The 27,892-nt window shown below is 37.6% G+C and overlaps 4 protein-coding genes across 11 annotated transcripts in view; 2 read left to right on the top strand and 2 right to left on the bottom strand.

Annotated features, from left to right (window-relative positions):
- Positions 1–79: 79 nt before the first annotated feature.
- anxa14 (annexin A14) lies at positions 80–16,617 on the bottom strand. Of its 8 annotated transcripts, none has more exons than XM_086014665.1 (13): positions 15,793–16,617; positions 15,400–15,496; positions 15,219–15,307; positions 14,081–14,194; positions 13,849–13,939; positions 13,674–13,753; positions 13,459–13,497; positions 13,254–13,344; positions 13,065–13,160; positions 12,933–12,988; positions 12,206–12,313; positions 6,860–6,926; positions 5,174–6,432 (listed from the first exon to the last, which is right to left on the bottom strand). In XM_086014665.1, exons 1-12 carry the CDS (start codon positions 15,817–15,819, stop codon positions 6,882–6,884), a joined length of 933 nt encoding a protein of 310 aa, XP_085870791.1. In that variant the 5' UTR covers positions 15,820–16,617; the 3' UTR covers positions 5,174–6,432; positions 6,860–6,881. The 8 variants fall into 8 exon arrangements, with proteins under 8 accessions (XP_085870789.1, XP_085870791.1, XP_085870794.1 ...); XM_086014661.1 differs by lacking the exons at positions 5,174–6,432; positions 6,860–6,926 and adding an exon at positions 9,358–11,895 and having other exon boundaries at positions 15,793–16,079; positions 16,213–16,617; XM_086014662.1 differs by lacking the exons at positions 5,174–6,432; positions 6,860–6,926 and adding an exon at positions 9,358–11,895 and having other exon boundaries at positions 15,793–15,846; positions 15,953–16,617.
- On the top strand, positions 3,461–6,173 carry LOC147132442 (uncharacterized). Its single transcript, XM_086014674.1, has 2 exons — positions 3,461–3,545; positions 5,373–6,173. The coding sequence occupies exons 1-2, from the start codon at positions 3,480–3,482 to the stop codon at positions 5,769–5,771; spliced, it is 465 nt and encodes a 154-aa protein (XP_085870800.1). The 5' UTR covers positions 3,461–3,479; the 3' UTR covers positions 5,772–6,173.
- LOC147132443 (uncharacterized) lies at positions 8,689–11,517 on the top strand. The gene is made up of 2 exons (XM_086014673.1): positions 8,689–9,333; positions 10,190–11,517. Exons 1-2 carry the CDS (start codon positions 9,280–9,282, stop codon positions 10,655–10,657), a joined length of 522 nt encoding a protein of 173 aa, XP_085870799.1. The 5' UTR covers positions 8,689–9,279; the 3' UTR covers positions 10,658–11,517.
- A 394-nt stretch (positions 16,618–17,011) lies between the features above and the next one.
- Positions 17,012–27,892, bottom strand: part of crybg2 (crystallin beta-gamma domain containing 2) — a 30,006-nt gene continuing 19,125 nt past the window's right edge. Inside the window, exons 8-25 of the mRNA XM_086014771.1 lie at positions 23,658–23,705; positions 23,061–23,179; positions 22,407–22,641; positions 21,510–21,649; positions 21,290–21,416; positions 21,136–21,171; positions 20,917–21,056; positions 20,689–20,815; positions 19,747–19,907; positions 19,539–19,665; positions 19,429–19,461; positions 19,091–19,203; positions 18,873–19,002; positions 18,662–18,801; positions 18,389–18,512; positions 17,989–18,147; positions 17,730–17,889; positions 17,012–17,635 (exon numbers count right to left, since the gene is read on the bottom strand). Coding sequence (XP_085870897.1) covers positions 17,544–17,635; positions 17,730–17,889; positions 17,989–18,147; positions 18,389–18,512; positions 18,662–18,801; positions 18,873–19,002; positions 19,091–19,203; positions 19,429–19,461; positions 19,539–19,665; positions 19,747–19,907; positions 20,689–20,815; positions 20,917–21,056; positions 21,136–21,171; positions 21,290–21,416; positions 21,510–21,649; positions 22,407–22,641; positions 23,061–23,179; positions 23,658–23,705 — 2,211 coding nt within the window. The 3' untranslated portion in view covers positions 17,012–17,543. The remainder of the gene's footprint in view (positions 17,636–17,729; positions 17,890–17,988; positions 18,148–18,388; positions 18,513–18,661; positions 18,802–18,872; positions 19,003–19,090; positions 19,204–19,428; positions 19,462–19,538; positions 19,666–19,746; positions 19,908–20,688; positions 20,816–20,916; positions 21,057–21,135; positions 21,172–21,289; positions 21,417–21,509; positions 21,650–22,406; positions 22,642–23,060; positions 23,180–23,657; positions 23,706–27,892) is intronic.

Here is a 27,892-nt window from a genome sequence, read left to right on the forward strand (position 1 = left end):
TTCAAAGTTGTGCTAAAATGAAAATATGAATGTCTTATTGTATACCTGTATCACTAACATGACGTAGTGCTGATGACGTGATTCTTTCAAGAAATTTCACTGATTCGGTTTGATGCCAATTCGCTGTAGCCAACCACAATGGCATTCGATGCTGTACCTAGATGCCTTTCAACACTTGCACGCATTTCCTTGAGAAACTGCCATTCTCATTAGTATCTGTAATTATTACAAAAATAACATGAGTTATAAACATAATTTCTGTTGATTGTTTGTAGAACTAAAAACGAATGCAGGTTCCTTCAATACAAAGCAAGCAGTAGGACCTCAGACCAAGTGAAAAGTGTACACTTTCAGCTTGTTTGACATTTAAGGATGGAACTGTGTACACGTTGATTCCATCTTGTCTAAACTGATTTCCTTTTTAGTCTTGGTTCAATTGGAAGGGCCAGACTGTACAAATGTGTAACGTTTATCTGTGCCCCCCCCCCAAAAAAAACGACCATGTATAGTAAGGCGTTTTTTAAAAAAAAATATGACCATGTATATTCAGGCGTTTTTTGTGAAAAGAAAAACAAAACAACAACCATGTATAGTAAGGCGTTTTTTGTGAAAAAAAAAAAAAAAATGACCACGTATAGTAAGGCATTTATTGTTTAAAAAAAAAAACGACCATGTATAGTAAGGCGTTTTTTGTTAAAAAAAAACAAAAAAAAACGACCATGTATAGTAAGGCGTTTTTGTGAAAAGAAAAAAACAAAACAATGTATAGCAAGGCGTTTTTTTGTTAAAAAAAAACGACCATGTATAGTAAGGCGTTTTTTGTGAAAAAAAAGACGACCATGTATATTCAGGCGTTTCTTGTGAAAAAAAACAAATAAAAAAAACGACCATGTATAGTCAGGCGTTTTTTATGAAAAAAATGACCATGTTTAGTAAGGTGTTTTTTGTGAAAAAGAAAAACTACCATGTATAGTAAGCCGTTTTTTAAGATAAGATAAGATAAGAATGACTTTATTGATCCCACAGTGGGGAAATTTTCATTGTTACAGCAGCAAAGAGATAGGTCACACAGGGACGGCGGCATAATGTGGCCATTAATGTATAACATTGACGGCAAACATTTAGGATCAAACCTATGTAAATATACGCAGTAACATGTGTATATACACATGTATATACACACCAACCTACATCTACATAAAAAGTATGAGGAACACTCGTTTTGGCCTGTACATAGTACAGAGGAAAAATACTCTAAGTAAGTAAGTGACAGTTTTTTTTTGTTTTTTTTTTGTTAAAAAAAAAAAAACGACCATGTATAGTAAGGCATTTTTTTTTTTTTTTTTTTAAATACGACCATGTAAAGATGTTTTTTGTGAAAAAAAAAAACAAAAAAAACCCACCATGTATAGTAAGGCGTTTTTGTGAAAAGAAAAACAAAACAACAACCATGTATAGTAAGTTTTTTTTGTGAAAAAAACCAACCATGTATAATAATGCGTTTTTTGTCAAAAAACCGACCATGTATATTAAAGCGTTTTTTGTGAAAAAAAACCTAACATGTATTGTAGGGCTTTTTGGGGGAAAAAAACGACCATGTTTATTAATGTTTTTGGGGGCAAAAAAACCTCCATGAAATTTTGTAAGGCGTTTTTTGGGGAAATGCCATGTAAGAAGGCTTTTAATTTCCACAAAATCAACTTAAACCATTTTAATGACCTGAGGAAACCCTGTTCATATAGATATTTTTCAAGCATTATGTACACAAAAGGTTTATTTTGTCAATGAATAGAAATAATATTATCCTTTTTTTCTGTTTGTATTAATAAATAACATGATGAGCCTGCCCACAATTTACACAAAATCAAAGGTTGCGATTACTGTCACGCTTCAGCAGTTTCAAAGAAGTAAACTCTATTTTTCATTGGCGCACATTTTAAAATCCTGACCTTTTTTGACCTTAAAAAAAACAGTTCATCAACATGTCAATGAAAAAGTTGAATCTTTCTCTTGTAGCAAAGCTGCATGTATGCGCTCTTCTGACTTGATGTAAATATAGGCATGGTGCTATGGCATCTTGATTTATTATTTTTTCTCAATAATCTGTCAAGACTGATTCCATCAAGCGAGTCGTCGAATAGATCGCAGCGAAGGAGCTGCTCTGCTACGTACGAAACCCTGACCCAGAATCAGGTCGTCTGCAAGTCATTGACACCTGAACTCATTTGGGCCTGTTGTGACCCTAAAGGGGACAGTTAGTGGTCCAAAAAAATGAATGGACATTTTTATTTTTGGGTGTAGTTAATTGTTAAGTGCAGTCTAGCTCTTGTATTATTTCCTTATTTATATTTATATATATATATATATATATATATATATACTATTTAACTGCAGAGAATACTAAGCCTCCACGGGGATGGCCTAAAAAAATTAATCATCGCTGTAAACATCAGCTTTACAGATACCAGTCTGCAATGATGTATCCCCCCAACACTTGGTATCAGTCAAATTAAAGATAATTACCTCTGGAAGGCCCTTCTTTTCTGATTCTTTTCACTTTCAGTCTACACAATAAGCATTATAGAAAATGGCTGGATGCCAATTCATGAAGAACCAAGGGAGCAGGGCAACAACAAGCTGTCATGCGAGCTATTTTCATGACTTTTTTTTTCTTACATTCCTATACACTTGATAGAAAACTCAAACAACAAAATACTTTTGTGTTACTATCGTGATGTCAGCAATTCTTTCTCTATCTGCTTTATTTGAAAAATATGAATGCTGAAAGGAATTCTTATCTACTCACAATGTCAATACTACTCTGAGCTGATTTAAAAAAAATTTTTTTTAGCTTAATCTCCTTCTTCAAGTGATCTAGTTAATCATACCACATCATATCATTTTCCCTCGGCTACTGTGTTTTGTTGAATGAATCTGGTGAAAAGTAAACACTTTCAAATACTGAGAGGAATTTGAATTTTATCACTATACAAAAAATGTACAGTACTAGTACCAGCATATAATATTTGGCAGCAGTTAAAATCTGTTTGTACTTAAAATACAAAAGTGTTCTTGTAAAAACCCTTGCATAAGAACCATTTAGAACATGCATTTTCTTACCAAGAAAAGAAATAACGGTAATCTCTGTTTCCCCAAAAACTGTTTTAAAACACGTTTGAATTCCTGATGTCAATTTTCGTCAGTTAAGAGGTTATTTAACAGTAAAGTTCAATGAAACAAGAATGCCACAGTTACAATTTTATTTACAGAAAAAAGGCAGTGCACCGCAAATGTTCGATAGCTTCTCTCACCATGTTGAAAATATTTGAGAATGCAGTGCAAGACATTTCCCTTCTCGCCTGCCTACCCCTGACGAATATCTCTTATCAGCATCAGTGTAACACAGAGTGGTATAAAAAGACCGGCACAAAGCTGGGGGCAGACTTTTTGGTCAACGAAACTTACAGAAAGAGACTAGAATGGAGAAAAGAGCAACGCTTGTCTTCTCTGTATGGTTCATCTTCATGGTCGCAAGCTCCACTGAGGTAAGAGCACTTTATTTATTTTTTTGGGTCACTAATATAATTTCGTTTTTATTTGACCTCAAATTATTTTCCAACCTATACTGAGCCAAGGAAATTTACATTTGAAAAATCTCACATGAAGTGGATCAAGAGGTTAATACTTTCTGCCATCTAATGGAAGTGTGGAATTTTCTGTCACTCTGTTATAGATAGATAAACAGATACATTTTTTGTTGTCAATAAATCATTTTTGAAAAAAGTGGAATGTAATAATTTCCAGGGCACACTGATTCAGAATCATCCATGAAAGTGGTAATGACAAAGAGCGCATCGTAATTACATCGAATCTTACAAACGGAATAGTTATTAGTAGCTTCTTTTAGGCCCGCCCGCCGCTCACTGAGTGATGGGACTGAAGAACCACTTTTCATTTTTTTCCAAATTTGGTGCCGATGCAGGTCTTCATATTTCAATTCATAGTCAAGTACTGTAATAATCATAATTCTTGACAAATATCGGAACAATTGCGTAACACAGAGTTCGAATGCGTTTTTCTCCAGCATGCAACATGCAAATTGTGGTTAATGTGTTCATGCCTCATGTCGTCAGCTGGAACAGCAGGTGCTTTAATCTTTGCATGATGTGACCGTGAATGATTTGCCTCTGGAACAGAAACCCACTATTATTCAGCCACGTTTTATCTGACGGCTTTACACAAACGGGAAATGTCGGATGTTGACTGACACGGAGGGAACAATGAGAGGAAACTGTTATCGCCAGTGGTTATCATCTTTCATTTTGAAAAGCTAGTTTTTATTTAAATTAGTTTGCTACTACCTTGCCTTAAATAATAGTTTGGATGATTCTGGCTGATAGTTTATATTAATACTGCAGTATATTCAATATATTGTCGCTGTCCTTGAGAAATACACTTACCTGTATTTCCATTTATTTCATTTTTCTTATTTTTAAGTGAACGGTGTTTCCACGTTACAGACAAAATGCCAAAATTGGACATACGTGTTTTTCCCAGGACAGCGACAATATTGTATACGGACTATGGCCCAACCGATTAATCGGCCAGACGATTATATTGGCCGATATTAAACCTTTTCAAAATAATATTAAATTGGCCGGTCAAATGTTCTGACAGTAATTAAGTTTTGTTGTTTTAAGCGCTGAGAGACCAAACAAAATGCTATTTTATTCATTTACAATTCATAATGATATATAAAATAATTATATATCATTTATAATTTATACATTTTAAAAATAATCAGCCCATTAATCGCTTATCTGAATTTTTTTTAAATATTGGAATTGGCCTTAATAAAGGTGAAGTCAAAGCAAACAATTTTTTCCCAAGGAAATGTTACCAGCAGGCCCACGAGTTGAAACACGGCATTCTGATTAATTTTGAGTTTGTGTAATAAGTGTTAATCCACTCATTTTTAGCCATCTCTGGGGGCGGCCATTTTGTCTTCTGTCGACTGAAAATGACATCACAACTGCTCACAGCGACCAATCACGTCTGACCTGTTTTCTGAATCGGAGCCGTGATTGGTCGCTGTGAGCAGTCGTGATGTCATTTTCAGTCGACAGAAATGACAAAATGGCCGCCCCCAGAGATGGCTAAAACCAAGTGCATTTTGCTGCTTAACTTATATTCCACAAAGGCAAAATTAATCAGAATGCAGTTGAAAAAAATATGTTTGGATTGACTTCCACTTCAAAGAAAAAAAATCCATATCGGTCGGTCCCGAATAACAACCTCGTATGTATACATATTTGACCTTAAACGTTGACGTAAAAAAGGACTGCGTGTGTGGCCACATGATTCTGTTGCAGGGGCAAACAGTGACTGCGTGTACGTCATGTACAAGCGAAACAAGCCTGACTGAGAACCCCCAAGGCGACGGTTCTTCGCAGGCTACAGCGACCACACCTATGCCCATCTCCTCTACTCAAGCCCACACAGTTGACGCATCAACGGCAGCATCATCCCCCTCATTGTCCACCTTAGCAGTATCAGCGATCACCACCGCAACAGGGCAGCCCACAGCTTCCTCCGGAACCGACTCGAGCCCCGGAGAGACGACTTCCATCTCAACCCCGGCGCCATCCCTGAGTGAGACCACCCCTGTCGGACCTTCAGCTACGACATTAAAAGCGGGGACTGCTTCCTTGTTTGAATTATGGAGTCCACTGCTTGTGTGTGTAATCTGCATTCTTATCTGCAATGCATAGAATGTGACACTGGACTCTTGCAAATGTGAAAAATATTTATTTTAAAAGGAAAAGTAATTTGAAATTTTTCTGTTTCAATTAAGACCGATTCAAACTTTCTGATTTGAGTATGTGTGGAATATTTGTGGCGGAAAATAACTAATATAATAATGGAAAATGTAACATGATGAAAATAGTGAAAAATGTTTTGAATTACAATCTTGGGCTAATTCTTTTTATGTCTCAAAAACCTAGCATTTGAAGAGGGGTGTGTAGACTTTTTTTTTTACATCCACTGTAAATGCAAAATTAAACAGCATCACTGTATTAAATTAGTTAGTATAGCAAACACAATCAGCTATTTAGTAACCGAGTGTAAGACTCTGTATTTCTTAATAAATGTATTTTATAGAGTTGCAACAATCTGATAATGTTTTGCCTCTTGCTGAACTAAACAACACAAGATTTAGTTTGCATCCATGTGGAAGCTTCCCTCGGGGTTGGGCGGGAATGAGATTTTGCATTTGTGGTCCATGACCGGGATGGAAACTGAGATAGGAAAGGTGTTCTCAATCTGAAAGACTTCAGAAAGGATAGCAACTGGAATTTTGGGTCTCCCACGTCTTCCATCACAGTTTATTGACCGTCGACCTCAGACAAGATAGAGAAAGAAATGGCTGGCCTGCAAAAAGCAAGAAGACTTAAAGTGAAGGTGTCGAGGATCAGAAAAAATGACTACAGTTCATTTAAGAGGACATAATATTGCAATATGAAGTATCTTGTCCCGGGTTTCTTTTCACTGGCTCTGCTGGCATTTTTCTTTGTGCAGGTAACAAGCTAACATAATGGGTGATCAATTTCAACGCATTTACTGTAATGGTAAATAATTGTCATTGCTTTTAATATTTTTTCTCATTGTGTTTTCCACTTTCATCTTTTTTTTTTTTTTTTTTTTTACAACACAGACTATTATGCAAGCTGTCACCCCTTTCATGAATGACACCATTATCACAACGTGGCCTTCTAATAACACCATCACCGACACCACCACCACAACCCAACCCGAGACCACCAAAGTTGTCTCCACGGCAACGAACGGACAACGTCACCTCGACAGCTCCGCCGGTCTGCTCATTGGATCGTCTGCGTTTCGGGCATTTTGCTTCTGAACTTGACCTTGATGAGTACAACAACAACACACAACTTGACCGTCTCATGCTGTATCAATGTGAGCTTGTTTGGGGGTCAAGTAGTCAATTTGTTGGTGATTTGATCGTTTTATATGAGTCGGGATCAAGTCAGAACCCCTTCAATTCAAACAATAATATATGGAAATATGTTTATGATGAGTTATTTCGATATTCCATACTAACATCTATCACAACTAGGCCAGCCATAAGGAAATCTGAAGCGAGTACAATTTGTTCCTGCTCACGTTATGATGCGTCATAGGTCACCTGATAGCTGATGTGACCATTTTAAATATGATTCCCAAGGTTGTAAAACACGGTATCATAATTCCGTCAAGGAAGAGGAAAAGAATTGTGAAAAGATAACCATTAAAATATAGTTATCAGGTGAAGTATATATAATAAATAAAAAAAAAAACGGTGCACTTGAATCACACCACAATCTGTTTTGTCAAAATGTCTTAATATAAACAATGGAAACACACATTGAGCAAGCATTTAATCAACATCGAATGATTGAAAATTCATTTGGAAGAAGCATCAGTTCAAAGGCCACACTAAAAATAAAAACAAGCGCTTCACCAAATATTGATCTGGAAATACTTGCCGGTAAATACTCATTGACAGCACTTCTGTTTTTTTTCACCAAACAGAACCAACACGAGGAGATTTTCAGCAGTTCATAGTTCTTTCTCACGAACAGAAGCAACGTGTGGCAATGTGTGTGTGTGGCTGGGTGGGGTGGTTGGGGGGGGGGGGGCACCTCCATATAAGGGAGGAACCATGCTTAAAAAAAGTGAACAAAACCGGAAGGCCAGTCTTGGATTCCCAGCCCCGACTGTCAGCTGTTCAAGTGCCTTTGGCAAAAAAAAAAGTATATGGCTGTTTAATACAAGAAGAGGAAACCCTTCCATTGAGAAAGGGCACTTTTTAGCTTCTTTCCACCGCCTCCATGTTATCACAATAATGATTTTTTCCGTCAACAAAAGAACTGATTAGAGTTTTTCTAGGCTCACACCTTCACTCTACTTAAAGTGGAAGTCAACGCAAAGATTTTTTTTTTCAAGAATATGTTCTATGCAAGCCCACTAGTTGAAACAGGGCATTCTGATTAATATTGCGTTGGTGGAATAAGTGTTAATCGACTCGTTTTTAGCCATCCCTGGGGGCGGCCATTTTGTCTTCTGTCGACTGAAAAGGACATCACAACTGCTCACAACGACCAATCGCGGCTCAGATTCAGAAAACAGGTCAGCTGCGATTGGTCGTTGTGAGCAGTTATGATGTCATTTTCAGTCGTCAGAAGACAAAATGGCCGCCCGCGGAGATGGCTAAAAATGAGTGGATTAACACTTATTACACAAACGCAAAATTAATCAGAATGCCGTGTTTCAACTCGTGGGCCTGCTGGGAACATATTCTTGAAAAAAAAATTTTGGGGTTGACTTCCACTTTAAGGAAACTCGTGCCAAAACATGGTGCACAGTTATTTTAGTATGCTTTATTTAAACAATTTTTTTTACAGTAAAAAAACCCCATTCTAAAGTGGTTGCTATGAAAAGTTGTCTTGAGGCTCTCACTAACTCTTAAAATCTAGGACTGCACAAGGAAATGAATGATATTAAAACCAGCCTGTCAATTATCCACCACAAGCAGCCAAAGATTTTTTTTTTTCTTTTTTGTTCTGTTTATGAATAATCTCCCAACTTCCTTTGTCGACCACATCACAATTGCTTTGACGCGTGACAACAGCAAGAGGAAACAGTCAGGACGTTTAAATTTAACCCAGCACAAAGAGGGAAGAAAATTCGCTGAGCATTTTGAAAGAAATTCACACATACGGAGCAATGAATATTTGTTTGATTAAAAAAAAAACTTACGAAGAGATTTAGTGGTCTCTTGAATGTTAATTGTGGTCATTTTCAGTAGCAACAAAAGATATATTATGTCAGAAAACATTTTTTTTTTTTTTGGTGGAGGGGGTTGTCATGTTTGAAGTTTTATGATTTTAGTAATCGAGTGTTCCATTTAATATAGTGCAAATGTCAACTGCAATATTTGGTGAACACAATCCTCTCTGTTCACAAAACTTCCTGGAACCAAGGTCAGAGCATAAAAGTGAGCCATAAATTGACTCCTACCCACCCAAGAGGATCGATGGCGCTCGTGTATATAACGTAAGAGCAGACATCGTCCAGTCAGTGTCAGAGCAGGAACGTGAGCAGGAACAAATTGTACTCGCTTCAGTAGTGGACGTCCTGAAGAAGAGTCAAACCTTCCTGTTAAGTGATCATTTTGGAATCATCGCCATTGGACCTCTTATCTATCATCTCGACATCATGATGAATTTGGTTGTGGGACTTTGCATTATGGCACTTCTGCCATCGGCAAGGGTATGACTTTTTATTTAAAAAAAAAAAAAAAAAAAAAAATGTTCATACAAATTTTGTGTATTTGCCCCAATTTGTCGGATCTTGTTTGACTATTAATTACTGAAGTTTTGATATAAATCTAGAAAGCCTGAGAGGAATATGGAACAATTTGAACATAGAAGCCAACAAGTCAAAATGAAATACGGTACTACCATATTTTACACTCCTGTTGTGTTGAAGGTCAAACTGACCCATTTGAAAATCTAGAAAAAAAAATGCATTTTGAAATGGGGTTAAACTTATTCTGCTTATTCCCCCCTTATTCTTCTTCGAAAATAGATATATTTAAAATTATACCTGTAGCGCAATGTTACACACTAGAATAAAAATGGCTTTTATTGGAATTTACAGAACCTGAGAGCCAATTTTAAGGTTTTGTTATTTATTATGTCTTGCATTGCTTATAACAAGTACGTTTAACTTATATTTTTAGAAAAAAACCTATCCATGTTATGCGCCGGGCTCATTATGAACAGGTGTTTTTTTTTTTCCCTTGTTTTTTTTGTTCTATTAACTCTAATCTCTGTTAAACAGATCATTTGTAATTCATTTATTCAAAGTACATCACTTAATGCCACATAACTGTTTGTGAAATGAAGGCAGAATATAAAAGATCATTCTTGTTTCCGCCCGTTTAATTCATATTGTGTTTTTTTTGTTTTTGTTTTTTGTGATTGTCGTGCTTTTGCCCACTTGTCTTGAATGTCTAATGGATCAAATATTACAAACTGAAAACCAAGTTTATGGCTCAAGATACATCTTGGTGCCTCAAAAGCGAATTCATTTGTTGAACTAACATGCCTTCGTTGTTGAACAGGCTCAAGGAGCAACAAGCCAGATCCCACCTGGAACAACCATGAGTACCCCGGTGACAGTCACCAGTGCTGTAACGACAACCAAAACCACCCCAGAATCACTCCCTCCTCTCTCTACCACCAGTCCAAATGTTCCTTCTACAAGGACAGTTGCAACCTCCACGGCAACGGCCAAACCTGATCCCGCCACGACCTCCACGGCAACGACCAAACCTGATCCCGCCACGACCTCCACGGCAACGACCAAACCTGATCCCGCCACGACCTCCACGGCAACGACCAAACCTGATCCCGCCACGACCTCCACGGCAACGACCAAACCTGATCCCGCCACGACCTCCACGGCAACGATGCCGCCTTCGACCACGACGCCCGTCAAAACAACAACCGCACACAGCGGAGGAAGCCGAGTGGCAAAGTCGCTGCTGTTGCTAGGGGTCTCGCTCTTTCTCGGTGTCGGCTTCCCATGAACAAAAAAAAACAAAATCTGCCTGAATGACTTTTATAATTCAATCATCTGGTTTATTGTTTTTTCGCAAACAAAGATGAAATAATAGCTGATTTTTTTTTTCTGTGTCAGACTGTGTCATTTAGGACAGCCATACTCAATATTTTAAAAATTGTGTTTTTATCAATTTAGTTTTTAAATGGGGGGAAAAAAAAAACTCATCTGCTGGATCCAGCCCCTAATATAGAATCTTTCGCAGTATTTTTAAAAACATCAAATGCCAAAGCTAACACAAATGCTCTTGTTTTTGTTAATATGACATATACTGTTCACAGCAGCATCTAAATGAATTAGAATATGGTGGGAAACTATTTCAGAGTAGTATTTTCATATTTTACATGTATACGGACTCGGACGGAGGACAGAGACTCACGCATACATCCATAAATGCTCTGTTGCTCATTGTTTTTCTGTCTCATGGGTTGTTTCTACTCCATTTCGTTGCACATTGCGGTACAATGAAAATGAAGCTATTCCAATTCAAATTAAATGAACTTTTAGTTGGAGAAGTTAAAGCTATAAACTTTTATATGATATTACAACTTATTGAGATGTTCCTATCTATGAATATATAATGGTTGTACCGTCTCCTTGATGTGTTGTGGCTATTTTCATTGTGACCATCTTACAAACAATATAACAATTGCAATATTGTCCACAGTACAACCTATATATTATGTATTTATCTACAATGTTTACATAAATTACACTCTTTGCAAACTGTGAGAGTTTCACTCAGGATGGAATCGAATGGACCGGAAAAAATGTGGACAGAGAAACAATGAATCACTGCCATCTGAAAAATAAATATTTTTTAAAGTTCGAATGGATTTTTTACTTCCTCTAACCACGTGCAAAGCTTGTAAAGTAACTGAAATGCAGATCAGAGACACTGTTCCATCTTGTAAAGTTGTTTTTAATAATTTTGGGATATATACTGTGCATAGATTGAAATCGTTTTTTTTTTATTACAAACACAGGACTAAGCTGCACTCATGAAATATATCCATACTCAATGGCTTACAGTTTATTTGCAGAAGACATTATAACAATCATAATCACGCGCAAAGTCAGTTGGTCGCACCTTAGTTGCACCAACTATATGTGAACATTACATCTGAATTCATGTATTGCTCCAGTTTAATCTTCAGATCGACAGATAGCCAACAGAGCTTCTAAATGATATCCCTTGAAATATTTCTGTTGGGGAGAAAATGGAATGCTTTTAATTCATTAAAAAAACAAAACAATAGCAAAAAGTAACGTCATATTGTACATGCTAAAACAAGGAATTTAGTATTTTCAACAAATACTTTGCACTACAGTTTCATATGCAATTTGTTCATTGCAGCCCCTTGTCAGTTTCAGCTGCTCATTTTAGACCCGCCCCTTCTCCTTCTGTTTCAGCCAATCAGCTCTCACCCTGAGATTATTATGCAGTAGGCCTGAGGCTTCCTCAGTTAGGGTTCATTGTTACCCAAGTGTGTTTTTGTACATACTGGTCACCCACCTGCAGGGTTGTGTAGAGAGAAGTGCCCGTCAGTTTGAGGAACGCTGCTCTGATACAAAGTAGATCTTCCTCACTGTGGGACACCATGATACCATGCACTATTGGTGCCTGGAAGAAGAACAATATATTATTACATATTGACAGTTAGGTCACTGAAAAGAGAGGGCAACTGTATCCCAAATTCCCTTAACATTAATTTATAACTGTATTTGTATATACTGTTGTAGCTCTAGGTACAGAAGCACAGAAATAGTTTGTGAGGGTCACTCAACAATAAATAATTACTAGGGATGTAACGATTCACTCAAGCCCCGATTCAACTCAATTTTCAGTTCCCGATTTTCGATTTGATGCGATTTTTAAAAAATATTACTACCAAGCTTGTCTCTGTGCACTAGGGTGGTTCTTGCAGTCGTCCACAAACGCAATACGCAATGATGTTTGGAGCAAACGCGTAATTTGATCTACACATTCAATATGTGCTACCTCTGGAATGAAAAAAAAAAGTTTCAAGACATCATTTTCTAGATGAATTTAATCAACTTGATTTTTCAATTTATCGAAACGATTAATCAAGACAAATCGATTTTAAATCGATTTTCGATGAATCGTTACATCCCTAATAATTACAAAACAAAAATGAGCCACTACTTTAGTTCTCAAATGCCGTTTCAACCTCACTTCCAGCCTTTTTCAGAAGTCACGATTACGGATAAAAGCATCTTACCTTCATGCCGGTTAATCTTTTGGCAAGGTACATGTCGGCATTTTGAATGCACTCCACTGTTATGACACAAATAAAAAGAGCTTATTTACAGTACATTATATACCACCAACACACGTCCATAACAGCAAGTACCTAAAACACTCAAACCCAGATGAATATCCCCGGAGAATCTTTTCTCCAGAGTTGGAATAGCCATCTGTCCACTCTCCAGCTCCAGTCCCATCAACACTGTCAGTAACGTTAAGTTAAGTTAACACGCTTGAAAAGCAATGCCAAGTAATCACCAAACAAAACCCATCTGTTCACATTTATGTGCCTCACCTTTGTTAAGATGGTTTGAATCTCTAGAGGTGAGAATATCAATCCAAGGAGCCGCGTCAGCTTTTTTCTCATTTAGTGACGCGGAGAGAGACTGAAAGAAAGTGTAATCACAAAATCATCTGTGTTCCGCAGATTTAGCTGGGTAGATTGCTTGGTTGTAGACATTTCAGTGTAATCAAGAATTTTTTTTTTTTTTTTTAAATACCTCAATGTCCTTTTGAACAAAACCTGCAACATCTTCTTTCTAATGGAGAGGGAGGGGGAAAAAAACATTTTGAGACCTATTCAAAATACGTACATTTCATGATCTGCACGGATTGTAAATCTTTAAAAGTCCACCTATGTACTGTAATCTTGTTACAAAATGTTTTGTGTTTATAATCAATAAATATGAAGAAAGGACACAAGAAACCATGTTACATTGATGAGCGCTAACACAAGCTTAGCAAAGTCTCCACTGGTTTCTCCTTTTGCTTCCCTCTCCAGGTCCTTTTTATACACTGAAAAATAAATAAACCAATGACATAATTTTGAACTTTAGGTATATGAAGTCGCTAATTTAATGGCTTACAATCTGCAAACAAAGTGTGCTTACTTTTTTTATACGCAGCACTGATGTCCCGAAGCTTCTTGCTTGAGCTTGTACACAGAATCTCCAGTAGTGTTTCCTCATCTGTGCCTAAACCCTGCACATATGTGCACAATTTATTGTTAACAGGATTTGAAGCGCAATGGCATACATATATATATATATATATATATATATATATATATATATACTGTATATATGTATATTTGGAAGACTGGCACACAAAAACCCCACACACCGCCATGGCCTGTTGGATACGATACGCTTCATGCTGCAGAGGAGGCATCATCAGTTCCAGCATGAGAGCCTCTAGATCTCCAGACAGAACTTTTTTTATGCCAGCTATCAGTTCCTTCATCAAAGAAAGCAAGCAGTAAAACTGAGTATGAAATCTAAACATGAAAGTCAAAGTCATTGGAGAGAGGCGAGGATAAGAGTCGTTATTTTAAATCAGGCATGGGTTGGATTTTGAAAAGTTAGTGAGCCAAGTTATTTAATTTCAAAAGAATCTGTTCCATCCAACTCCTGATATTTATGAGCAGATAATCTTGACTGCTAGACAGTTTTTGTGAATCTTTGGCTGTGCTGGGAGGATGTAAAAAAAAAAAAAAAAAAAAAAAAAAAAAAAATTAAAAAAAATTATATATATATATATATATAAATATATATATGTATACATATATAAATATATATATGTATACATATATAAATATATATAAATATATAAATATAAATATATGTATATATAAATACAAATATATACATATATATATATAAATATAAATATATAAATATAAACATATATATATAAATATATAAATATAAATATATATATATATATAAATATATATATATATATATATTTATATATATAACATGTATACATGCATACATACATGTATACATACATAAATACACATATACATATATATATACACATATACACATATACATATATATATATACACACATATATATATATATATATATATATAAAAAAAAAATATATATAAGAATATATATAAATGCGACTTAGACTCGTACTTTGCAGTACACCACAAGTAATATTAAGTGCCATAATGAAGCGCCTGTAGAGCCAATCTTCTATTATCTGCCCTAGCGAGCCATACTTGCACTTCCTCTCCCCGATTCTGTCAAATTATTTTAGTTTGTATATTGTACACTGTATACTGAACATTGAAACTCCCTCACGAAACAAAGGTGTGTCATGGAGACTTTCAAATGGTGTTTGATCAGCAAACAGAAGTTACAAATGAGTGAACACCATCTCTGGCTTGACTTTAGGACTATTGCACCATTGAAACTACTTCAAAACTGCACAGCTACAAACATTTCTACAAGTAAATGTTCTTCACCTGTTGTGTTTTCTCTTTATAGATTTTGGCAAGGTCCTGTCTCTGAGCATTGTTGCGATTTGTTAGGATTCTCACCAGAGTAGCTGCATCTGCGGCAAGAACACAGGGTTGGAATTTTAGAAGGCAAACAAAAAGGAATGCACAAGCCTCCCAACAGCGCAACAGTCCAATGTAGGATTACCTTTCTTCTCCACTGCTTCGTGGATCTGTATTACATCTCTTTGTGGGTGGAAACCAGAGAAAGGTCGCACAGTTCCAAGGGTACCCCAACACATTGTCTACATGAGAAACAAATATCCGACCGTGAATTCTGCCTGTTATTAGAAGCATTGCTCGATCCAACGTTAGAATAGAAAGCAAAGTGCTCTCCATTACGTTTTACCGTCTCGCATTACATTCAAAACAAACCAAGAACGACATTACGAACTGCGGGACAACCAGGTCTAAAAATATGGTATCAAATTAGTAAAATCCCAGTCATCAGAATGTTGTACAGCAACAACACAGACCTGAAGAAACAACTTGGAACATATGACAGTGTATGGAATAAAGAAAAGTGTGTGTGTGTACTTACATGAGACTTAAAGTACTGCCGGTCCATCACGTTGCTTCAAATGCTTAAAAAAAACTAAATAAATGGAGTTTACTTAGCCTAGACATACAGTATAAAAAAATACCAACAAAAAAAAAAAAAACACTACAGAAAGAAAAAAAACATAGTTTTTAGAATGTACCTGTGATCGAATGCAGTGGCCCAGTTTGCCGCAGTGCTGTGTAAAAGTGGACTACTTTTTTCTTTCCTTTCTTCTTTTTTCTTTTACAACCTTAAGGTATCAGCCTTGTCGCACCCTGCCCCACCTCCTGCACTCATTTGGCCAACCAGATTAACACTAAAGTTCTGTACAATTTCTCTGACAATCTACCTGTACAATGCATTGCATTGTTTACAATTATGACTATGAAATACACATTACAGATTGATTTAGGTTCGGACCTGGTCAAAACCGATTTTTTTCCCAAGCGCGATCGTTTTTGTACGGGTACTCCTTAAATCCTTGCATAGCCATCTGAAAACATAGAAGCATATTCTTAGGGACTTTTCATTTTTCTGCGCTGTACACCTGCACAGGTAGAAAAGAAACCTGACACCTTTGTGGTTATTACAAACAAAGCTGACTTGGGCCGGATCATTCCCCAATTTCATTGCTCTGATCTTCAACCAGGGAAATTGTGTATAAAATGTATTTTGAAGTTGATTTAAATTGCCTGATATGATTTTGGAAACGCTGAAAGAGTTGATCCATAAAAATACTACATTAGCCACAAAAAATTATGGATGAAGTGCAGGGTGGGAAGGAAAGCAAAAGTCAATATTTAAAGAACTGCACGAGCAAAAAAAAAAAAAAGGGTTCAATAGAGCAGAAGAATGAGTTTCATAGTAACATTTTCTTTAATATTATGTGTGTGTATATATATATATATATCTTTTTTAAACGTGTTCTGTAATCCAATGACCACAACTTTTTTCTGCTTCATTTGTATTTTATTAGCATTTTAAAAACACACCTTCCTTTATATATTATGACTTTAGTATTTAGTATCAAAGAACAACATGCAGTTTATGCAGGTATTATTCATCTCTCTCTCTCTATATATATATATATATATATATATATATATATATATATATATATATATATATATATATATATATATATATATATATATATATATATATATATATATATATATATATATATATATATATATATATATATATATATATATATATATATATATATATATATATTATATCTATATATAGATATATTATATCTATATATATCTATATCTATATCTATATATATTTCTCACTAGCAAACAATTCTAGAAACAGACATACACATCCCACGTACTAGCATACTGCATAGACATGAGGAACACCATAAAACATTTGATACAATATAAAAATAGCTTTAAAATATTTTGCATACCATATATTCTTTGGCTTTATCCATCAACTTTCCATTTCAAGCATCAGTTGACTCTGTATATATGTATATATGTGTGTAAAAAAAACAAAAAAAAACTTTAGTGGGGTGTGTGATGGTAAACTGCAGGCATCAGAAAAGTAAAGTCTGAAACTTACCCTCCCAAGTTATGTGTGAATACTTCTTCCCGTACTCCGTATACATATATAACACAAATACAGTATAGAATATTCTTTGGCGAGAGATATGATAAATAGAGTGGGATTTGATTAAATTAATAAAGAAGTTATGTAAGGGACTGCTTTGCCAAAGTGAGCAATATGTCTGTGACAGCTTAATTGATCAACACAATCTCCCACTGTTGACTTAACCTCTCGTCATTCTCTGGCATAATCACCACATGGTCCTTGTCATAGCTTTGACCACCTGAAAAAAAAAAAAAAAAATTCAATGCAACTATGTTAAATAAAAGCATATGTTTGAACATTTGACATTTAAGTCGAAATGTTTCTGTTCACACCTTTGACATCAATGACCATTCCGGAGAATGTAATGCTGCTGAGTCGTCCTCTCATCTGGGCCATCCAAGTCTGAGAAGGCTGCCTGGTCTCGTTCCATAAAATCAATTTGGCTCCTGACTCAACATTGCCCATCACTTGAAGGCTCATGACGGGGGAAAGCTACACAAAACAGAAAAAATATCGGTGAAGCTCTATGCATGAGTCAATAACATAACTACCAAATGATATTTGAATCAAGGTGCACATTCAAATCACTACCTTATTCTTGATTAGTCCATCCTGATAGAACCAGATGTCACTCATGGGCTCCGCCTCTGGTGTGACGACCACCCGTCCGGACTTCATCTCTTCCACCCCGCCCTGGATGGACATGAGGTGATGGCTGTCTGCATTTCTGATGCGGAAAAAGTGGCGCTTCTGCAAAATATCACAGCATTGAACTAGAATTACACCCGTGTAGATATTTGGTAAGGAAAAAGCACTTACAACGGTTTTGATAGAACTGGGTCAACAACTCTCTTTTAGAGTGAAGTTAAGCACATTATAGGGATAATCTTCTATTTTTCTACGGATATGAATTACAATTCTCCCGACAACACGTGCGCCAGTATGACGGCCGACATGTCATGTGGAACTATAAGGTGACTTGCTGACAGACCTGTTTGACTGGATACATTGAGCCAACAGTCTGCACAGAGCTGAACTTGGGCCAGTTAGTGATTTCCATAGGCTCCAAAAGGAACTGGCGCCCCCTATAGTTGCTAAATTCACATAGCACCCAGCTGGAAAGCAGAAAGGCAACTTGTTGTGATTTGACAAGTTAGATGTTAAAATGGTATTTTCCCGTCCCAGGTTTTTAGTTTAAAAAAAAAAAAAAAAAAGACAGTTTTCCCTAATCTACATTTGTACACACACACACACAGGAACTTACCAGCCACTGTTAACTCTGACTGAAAGGATGTGGTCATTGAAGCCCTCCCCTACCATGTTGACAAGCTCAGAGTCTGTTGCTATCTCCCTGCCCTCCAAACCTTCCAGTCCAAACAATGAGATGGAAGGAACTGAGAAACTCTGCACAAAGAGAGATGGAGCTTGAGAGCCAGAAAAGATCAAATACATGTTTGAATGTAAACGTATCCAACCATTGCCACAGCCTTGACGGAGCGGATGAAGGTGCTTGGTGTGCAGCCCATGCTTATTAATGTGCTATAGCCTCCTTCTGACAAGACATACATGGTCCCCGAAAAGTCTTTATTCTCATAGAGAACCCAGCTGGAAAAAAAAAAAAAAAAAGATTCATTTAGTTTTATACACCACAGATTCTTTTTGTGCACATCGTGATGGGTTTGAAATCCCTCACCTTCCTCCAACAACTCTGCAGGACATGGTCTGGAAATCTTCTGTTGCAGCCTCCTGTTTATAGTTGAAGATAAGGCACTTGCCCTTGTAGTCCGGCTCAGAGTACAATAGTATCTGAGAAAGGCAAATTGAGATACAAGATCCATGGCGGTTGGATAAAAACAGGGACCGTTCGGTCCGGTTTTCAAATTAATTTACTGCCTAAATTATATTTCAGACATTGAGAACAACGTGTTGAATGGTCTCATCAAGTTTTTGAGTTGAGCTTGAGTTGTCAAATACAATCAGCACACTAATAGTCTGGTTATTCAAAATAAATTGAAAACCTAAAATACACACCTCATTTCTGGTCCTGTTACCATCAGCCGGAGCCTAAAAGCCAACCATGTAAAAATCAATATTCATCACCACATTACACTTACATCCAATCATTTTCTCGGTGGCCTCACCAAGCGAACTGGCTGCACAGAGCAGATGCGAGTGTCACGGGAACCCCAGTCAGCACTATTACAATAGAAGCCTTTCTCTAGGATGTACTGGTTACCAGAGAAGTCCACGTGGGAGTAGGCTACCCACCTGGCAGGTGGCAAGTCAACAAAATGACTGAATGATCATGTGTTCTACATCATTAGCAGAGAACTTTTTGTTTTGACTTACAATCCACTGAATACTTGGATGGAACGGGTGTTAACCTTGTAGTCAAACAGCTCAACATCCGGAATGGCCTCCGTCACCTCAAAGGTGTTCTCCTCTTGGCTAACGGCACCGTCCTCCTCCTCCGGCTGCTCGAACATCACCATTAAGGGGTCGCTGAAGTCCTACAGAACCATAAGAGACTTTACACCAAATACCACCTAAAAATACTCAGCTCTCCAAGTACCGTACCACTCTAATGGCAATACTAAAATACAGTCACATACTAAGCCCGAATTGTCATTAAAAAATGAAGCAAAGCTTTTATTCCTGTATATTATTGTAAACCCACTATTAACAGTATGCATGGTTTGAATATTAACACTGCTTAAATATAGTGAAAGAAAAATGCTACTTATTCATTCAATTCTAATTATTGCACTGAACATGTCTAAACGGTTGATAAAGATGTAATGCAAACTTAATTAAAAGTTAAACTGAAACTGAACTGTGCTTAAAAAGGGAAAGTAATTTTAAAAAAAAGTACAATATAGGATTAAAAAAAATGTACACGCGGGGCATGCATAGCAAGCTTCATTTGAATATATCTGAATTTATTTCACGTTTTAAATGTTGTCAATTATATCTGCATTTAATTCAGTGATTCTTTCACGAGCCACAAGAGCGAGCCAGGGTACCGCAAGTTGTGCTCAAACCACACTCCACATTTTACTTGAGTATATTTTTGTTTGGTTTTAGTCTCTTACTTTTTTTTTTTTTTTACTGAAAGAAAAAAAAAAAAATCGCCTGGAAAAAGAAAACCTTTTACTTGAATAAAATAGTTTAGTACTTCTCCACCTTTGGAAAATACCAACAACCTTACAAGCCATTAAAATAAATTAATTCAAAATTAAAACTCGTTTATGAGAAAAAAGGAGTCAAAAATGAACATCCCTGCCAACTTACAGCTTGTAGGACCCTAACGGAGCGCAGCTCCGAGTTGCAGCCTCCCCACACCCTCCAGTCGTGGTACTCGCCCTCCTCCAGCAGGTACTGGTGACCTCTATATCCCTCCTTCTCGTAGCCCACCCAGCTACATGAACGCAAACACAGGTTAAAAGACATACAGCAAACGTAGTGTGATGATGAGAACGATGCTTCTGAGGCTCACAAACATTTGAAAGCAGCACTCACATTCCTCCGTGCACTTTGAGGGAGCCCACGGAGTACATGAAGGCGCCCTGCTGCCTGTCTATCCGCGTCATGAAATCTCTCATGTTAGAGGTGAGCGTCCTTGATTTGCCAGTGAAATACGACCTTTCGTAAATCTCAATCTGTAGACAAATAGTGTTCGATTTGGTCTCTGTGCTTATGTTAAGGTTCCTTCCGATAACATTGAATTGAATGTCTTACCTTTGGTTCACTTATGTTTTCCACTCTTGGTTCCCCCTACGGGTAAAAAAAAAAAAAAAAAAAAAATGGAGTGCCAATTATTACTGCCCATGCATCACATTGTGTAAAAACTAATTAAAAAAAAAAAGTGGACTTGCTTGTATGTGTCACTTACTACTTTGAGTGGATGCAAAGACCCCACATATGGTTGCTCTACACCCCATGACGCAGGATTGGAATAGCCCCCGACCTCCAACACACGCGGCGAGCCCTCGAAAAAGGGTTTGGAAAATACCAGCCACCTGTGTAAAACCAGAAATCAAACTAAAATCATCACCCTGCGACACATTACTTCCTTTTTTTTTTTTGGTCCAAGGAAATGCTTCATTACTCACAGTCCAGCATTAATGATGATGGAATTAGCCTTGATGGGGAATCCAAATATTCTAGCATCCTCTGATGTATCTCTGAAGATGACTTTTTTACCTTCTGCATTCTCCTCTGGGAATAGACTGATTTCAGGGACACTGTAGTCCTAGAGGGTGAGAGGTTTTCATTCACGTTAAATGAATGGCATGCAACCCGTACAACCATATATGTATTAAAAATAACTTCCGTAAACGTTTTTTTTTTTTTAAGGAACTGGCTGTATATTCAAAATTACATTATACAAGCACAACAGAGGCCATTTTCAGTTCCACAGCTTGCTGGTGAAGAGGTTGACCTTACCTAGTGACATCTAGTGGTAAAAGAATCACATGCAACCCGTACGACCATATATGTATTAAAAATAACTTCCGTAAACGTTTTTTTTTTTTTTGTTTTTTTTAAAGGAACTGGCTGTATATTCATAATTACATTATAAAAGCACAACATAGGCCACTTTCAGTTCCACAGCTTGCTGGTGAAGAGGTTGACCTTACCTAGTGACATCTAGTGGTAAAAGAATCACATGCAACCCGTACGACCATATATGTACCGTAACACCATATATGTATTAAAAATAACTTCCGTAAACGTTTTTTTTTTTTTTTTTTAAGGAGCTGGCTGTATATTCGAAATTACATTATACAAGCACAACAGAGGCCACTTTCAGTTCCACAGCTTGCTGGTGAAGAGGTTGACCTTACCACTAGATGTCACTAGTACATCCTACATATTAAACAGTCGCACCTGGCACAAATGCATGTTTTTAGCACAGAGCAGCATCATTTTACAGCAATACATTACAATACAATACAATACAAGATTTCCAAAGACAAAGCACAGAGTGTGACATGACTTCCTCTTACCCTCACTGCTCTTCGAACAGATCCGATGATGAACTTCTTGGCTGGTTTTGCTTTAGTCTGTCCCTCGCTTGTTTCTCCGTTCTCTTCGCCCTTTTGCTCTTCAGCCACTTTCTGTCCATTCATTTGCTGCTCCGCCTCCTCCTCCGGTTGCTGAAAAGGGCAGGTGAGCTCGATATCTCCCTCATCCAGGGCGACCTTCTCTCCTTTAAAGTTGCGTTTCTCATACAGCACCCATCTAGAGAGGAGTCGGGGACCTGTCAGTTTCGTGTGCAAGTGCGGAACCGTACTTGATCTAGCAGAATAGACCTTCAAAGGATATGTTGGTTTCCATTTCCAAATCGTCAGTGTGCATCTTTAATTTTCATGTGGGTGTGTTAACTATTGAAGGCATGTGGATGAACAGTTTTACACAACCTCAGCACACCCGGAAATAAGGGTTTAGTGAGAAAGAATGACTACATAATTCAAATTTTTAGGGAAACAAGGTGTGGAGTTGACATCAGCTTTCGCAAGGCAATTTGCACTTGGCATGAGGAAAAGATTGAACAGATGTTTGTTGGCTGGTTTACGTAAAGATACACTTCAGTGGTATTTAAAGGTGCATATAGGCACCAAGCTGGGATTCTGCTTGAAAGAGTCTAATTGGTCTCTTACCCTCCTCTGACCACCCTGATGGAGATGGTCTCCTGCAGATCCCAAGACGTGGCGTCAGCAACATCACTGCGCAACTCGATCCTCTGGCCACACATGCCTGGCCGGTCAAAAATATACATCTGCACAAAAAAAAAATGCACCCAAATTACAATCACAGTTTGCCTATATTCAGAGATGTCAAAATGTAAAAGTCAATATTATATCTTAACTTTCCCTTGAACAAAAGGCACAACCTATAATTACAAAGTCTCTTTAATTACAAGACATTGCCATGGCGAACTGTACCATATTCTTTAAAATGGTTATAATGGAACAAATATCTTGTAAATCAAATAAGCCATCTAAGTATTAAGTCATGTTAAGATGCTTTTAAAAAGTTCATAACGACTGCATGACTACACCCTCGCTCGGTCCTCTCAATTCAGCCACCTTACCGCCATGTGACTCTTCTGATTGCACAGTAGAAAGTTTTTGACTGGTGCCGTCATTTGCTTTCAGATGGAGATTAACAGCTTGTCAGCGTACAACGTGGACTTGCACACTCAGTCTAAGGCAGACATTCACCTACTAAAGCCGGTGATGTGTGTCGAGACTCACCTTCCCAGGACGAGGGTTGAGCTTTCCATGTTCCTTTTCTTTGGTGAGCTATGGGTAAAACATACAGATCTATTAGCCTCGATCAAAAACAGAATCAATCATCAACTATAGTGAACAAAATTAAGCCTTTTTGTTGCATGTAATTCACATGAGCATTTATTAATGTCCAGTCCTCAATTTCCGGCCACACTAGCGAACCAGAGTGTCTGGATTTTTTTTCGACATCACAATACATGAAGGGGATGAAAGCAAAAAGAAAACCTTGAAGTTTTTAAATGTCGATTTCACCACCCCTTTATCATTGCAGGGGGTCAGCTACAAATAAATATATACAATTCCAGTAATCATTATTATTGACCAAGAACTTCTGACACATATTATACAAACACCATAGAAAATATGTGAACATATTCTTTTTGCAGGGCTCTCGTATTATCTTTATACCTTAGCTGTGTTTTTATTCATGTGAACCGGATGAAATGACAAGTCGCCCTATTGAAGAAGTTCAAAGGCATCGGTGTTAAAAGGAATTTTTTTTTTTTTCTCCATTACCACAGCTCTTTTGACAGACAAGTATTCATTAATCTGTACCTGTTTAACCTGATGCCTCGCAGTGTTATGCGCACTGATAATAAGAGTGCATGTTTGCTTGCAGCACACTGAAACAACAACGAATGAAGTCACAGCAAATTACACTGTTGACACATTGCCCCTCATATGCTTGTGGAATGTTTAGATAAGTCCAATGTCCTTGCTTGATGTGCATTTTTGTGTGTGTGTCTATTTGGTATCGGGCATCACTCAAGTTATTCCGTGTAAAAACCAAAGGCTCTTACTTTTACTGAACATTGTATTCTTTAAGGCCGTTGAATATTAGATCAAGCATTAAAGGTCATCATTAACTTTTGGCATCATGCAATGTGAGCCACAACAAATGATACAAACCAGATAATAAAAGTGACATGCTGTAAATATTCATCTTTCCGTTTTTTTTTATACTGGTTATATCCCAGCTGAATTTGGGCAAGATGCGCCAAGGCACATCCTGTCGACGAACAACCATTCAAACTCAAACCTATGAGGGGGATTTTAGAGCAGGGGTCACCAACTCCGGTCCTCGAGGGCACCTGTCCTGCAGGTTTTCCATTCCTCGCACCTGTTAAAATGATCAGCTCATCAGCAAACTCTTGAGAAGCCTTATAACGATCCTGATCATTTTAACAGGTGTGTAGGACGTCTAAATACCTGGAGAAAACCCACAAAGCTCTGTATGGGATGACATACTAGCTCCGCACGGGAAAGCCGGAACGCGGATTCAAACTCTCTACCTCAGAATTGTGCGGCGGATGTGCTAATAATTACACACCACAAATCCATTGAAAGAGAAAACATTGAATATAGGAATATTCTACCCTGGGAATGTAATTTGAACTATGGAAGGACTAATGGAACATTTTACTCATTCATATACATAAAACTGCAAGGTTCATCGCTCAAAAGTGCCTTGCTCTCTTTGTAGAGCATGAGATCTATGGCCTGGTGTTGTATATATTGTGAATGTACTTGTTATTCTTATTTTAAATGTAAAATGTAAATTTCAAATGGATTGCACATTAAAAAAAATTTTTTTCCACTGTTTTGCTTTTGACAATGTCTGGTTAAATATCCCGGAAAAATAAACAGTGTTGTGAAAGTGCTTTTTTCTCATGAATGTGACCTATTAAGTTAATACAACTGTACAGTGTAATCTAATGCAGCATTTAACGCCCATATGCAAGCTATTATGCCCATCAAAGAAAAACAAAACAAATAAAAGAGTCATTTTCTTCCGGGCTGCCAGAAAACCTCTCCCATATAAGCGGAATGTGCAATTACAGCATAAATGAATGTCAACTTTTACCTACTGAACAAACCAAATGAAAAATCATCTGGCGAAACAGGTGATCATTTTTGTCAGATGTCAGGTCTACTTCATCAAATATTAACGAGAGCAATGCAAACACAAAAGTCGGGGTGTGGCCTTCAGACCAAGACAGATAGCTGAAATGGGTGCGGAGCGTGGAGAGAACATTGGCGATAGAAAGAAGAGAGAAGTCGTGTGCCCTCAAGCCAGCTGTGTCACTGATGGTTTAAATGCATGAAGACGTTGGCAGAATGTAATCTTCCTAATGCTTTGGCAAGCTGCAGTATCAGTCATGATACAACAAGTGCTGCTTTCCCAGCATGCACCACTTTCCTTTCGTACACACAGGAGGAGGACGAAGCCATAAATCGCATCCTTGTTCACTTTTATACAGGCGTACATTTTGGCCGAGGAAGGTATTGCTTACAAATCCAGGGCTTGGCTGACATGCTCATCTTTTGGATGAGCTATTTTTTTTTTTCATTTGCTTTTATGTTGAAAGTTGTGCTTTTAGTTCATGCGCACGTGTGGATCTTCGTACAAGCGAGGTTGCGGGCAAGAGCTGCGACTTGTCTGCAGTGTTACCAATTAAGAAGCGTTTTTGCCTTATTTAGTGACTTTTCAAACCCTCTAGCAACTACTTTGCCGAAGAGAGACTAGCAAAATGGCAACAGTGGTCGTAATGTTAGCAACACTAATTCCTGCATGGTGGCCTGATGATAATGTACACAAATCTACAATTTCATAGATCGTATGTATTGAGTGCATTATAAGTCACTTTCAACAATATTATACTTTCCACTTGGCTAATATGAGTTGGCAGTTGGTGCACAAAATTGTTAGAATTTTGAATGAAAAGCAAAAAAAAAAAAAAAAAAAGTGTAAAGATATAATTTTAACATTAATTTGTATTTCCTAATTATAATAATGTATCATAGCTACACACGGAGTATTTGATTGGTTAAAAAGAAAAGGCTTTTCGTCATTAAAATTGATCTAGAACGAAGATGAGATGAGCAGAGGTGGGCATTTTACTCAATTTTGCTGGTGCGTCATTCATCATCCCTCAGTGGCCGGGGTACCCGTCCGTCATTCGCCAGTCCGTCATTTTTCGTGCCGAACTGAATTGTAATCGTCAGTCAGTCAGTCCGTCAGTCCGTCATTTTAATCCGTCAGTTAGTCCGTCAGAAGTCCATTGGTCCATCAGTTGGTCCCCCCCCCAAAAAAAACTCAGAAAAATGGGCGTCCGCCAGTGACGGACTGACGGACAGTCACTCACGGACTCGGTTAGTGACGATTACATTGACGGATGAAAACCCACTTCTGTCAATTGTCAGTCCGTCTATTTTAAAAGGTGTCCTGTCATTCCTCAATCGTCAGCAAAACGGGCGGACCAGTCCGTCAGTTTGACGGAATTCCCACCTCTGAAGATTAGCAAGTTGTCTTGCTTGGCCCTCAGCAAGTGTTCTGTTTTTTCATGTGGCCCTTTTGCAAAATTAATTGCCCACAGCTTGTTTGGATTGATTTTCTACCACCAAATTTGACTCCGCCAGGCGCATGTCTAAGACACTCCTTCTGCTGTATCAGGCCGCCCGAATTAGTGGAGACCCGTCTGCCAAATTAAACACCCACAACGAGCCTCGAAAATTAAGATCCGCAGGCATTTGCACCAAGGCACTCTCGACCAAACCAAAAACATGAAACGCGCAAAACTAATTTAGTTTATGCCTTGCTTAGTGTCATGTAAAGATGTTCCATATATTTTCCCCCCACGTATTGGAATGTGCTGTGACAATAAAATGTGGCCAGATCTGTGTTCAACAATTCAAATCATACCATATTGATCTTAACTCAACTTAACTGTACTACTAGGTGGTTTACCTGACGTCTCTCCACACAGTATATGGCATCACTCCCCAAATCCTAAAAGCTGCCATATATGTATGAAAGCCACAAAGCATCGCCGTCGTCACTTAATATCTCAAACCCGACCAAACACATGTGCGTGTGGGTGGTTACCAGTAATCATCTGGTGAGGTAATAGAGGCTATTAAAGTACTTTGTGTACGTGCAACACCGTGTACCACACACACACGGGCTTCAGGCTTATTAGATTGTCGTTATTAAGATTCCTCCATTTCATCAGTGGAGCATACCAATACTGATATGTTGCTCCACTCTAAATGCGGCCACTCTTCAGGCCTTAGATGCAGATGTTGTTGACTTAACTTGTGCAAACATTGCTATAAAAACTACCAGTGGCAACTGTGCACTATGCTTGTGACACCTACCGAGAGAGCAGAAGCTGACACTCCTTTTTGTGCAAATGGGA

The sequence above is a fragment of the Filicampus tigris genome, chromosome 18 (assembly GCF_054856515.1).
Source record: "Filicampus tigris isolate MCC_2025a chromosome 18, RoL_Ftig_1.0, whole genome shotgun sequence".
NCBI classification, from domain to species: domain Eukaryota; kingdom Metazoa; phylum Chordata; class Actinopteri; order Syngnathiformes; family Syngnathidae; genus Filicampus; species Filicampus tigris.

What these genes read in the sequence shown, in the direction of transcription:
- anxa14 (XM_086014661.1), bottom strand. Translation starts at nt 15,819, where the DNA reads ATGGACCGGCAGTACTTTAAGTCTCAT. An exon ending in TTGTGTTAGCGCTCATCAAT is followed by an intron (nt 13,498 to 13,673) that starts GTAACATGGTTT and finishes CCTCTCCATTAG; the next exon opens with AAAGAAGATGTTGCAGGTTT. An exon ending in CTCTCTACACAACCCTGCAG is followed by an intron (nt 11,896 to 12,205) that starts GTGGGTGACCAG and finishes TCTCCCCAACAG; the next exon opens with AAATATTTCAAGGGATATCA.
- LOC147132442 (XM_086014674.1), top strand. Translation starts at nt 3,480, where the DNA reads ATGGAGAAAAGAGCAACGCTTGTCTTCTCTGTATGGTTCATCTTCATG. An exon ending in TGGTCGCAAGCTCCACTGAG is followed by an intron (nt 3,546 to 5,372) that starts GTAAGAGCACTT and finishes ATTCTGTTGCAG; the next exon opens with GGGCAAACAGTGACTGCGTG.
- LOC147132443 (XM_086014673.1), top strand. Translation starts at nt 9,280, where the DNA reads ATGATGAATTTGGTTGTGGGACTTTGCATTATGGCACTTCTGCCATCG. An exon ending in CACTTCTGCCATCGGCAAGG is followed by an intron (nt 9,334 to 10,189) that starts GTATGACTTTTT and finishes GTTGTTGAACAG; the next exon opens with GCTCAAGGAGCAACAAGCCA.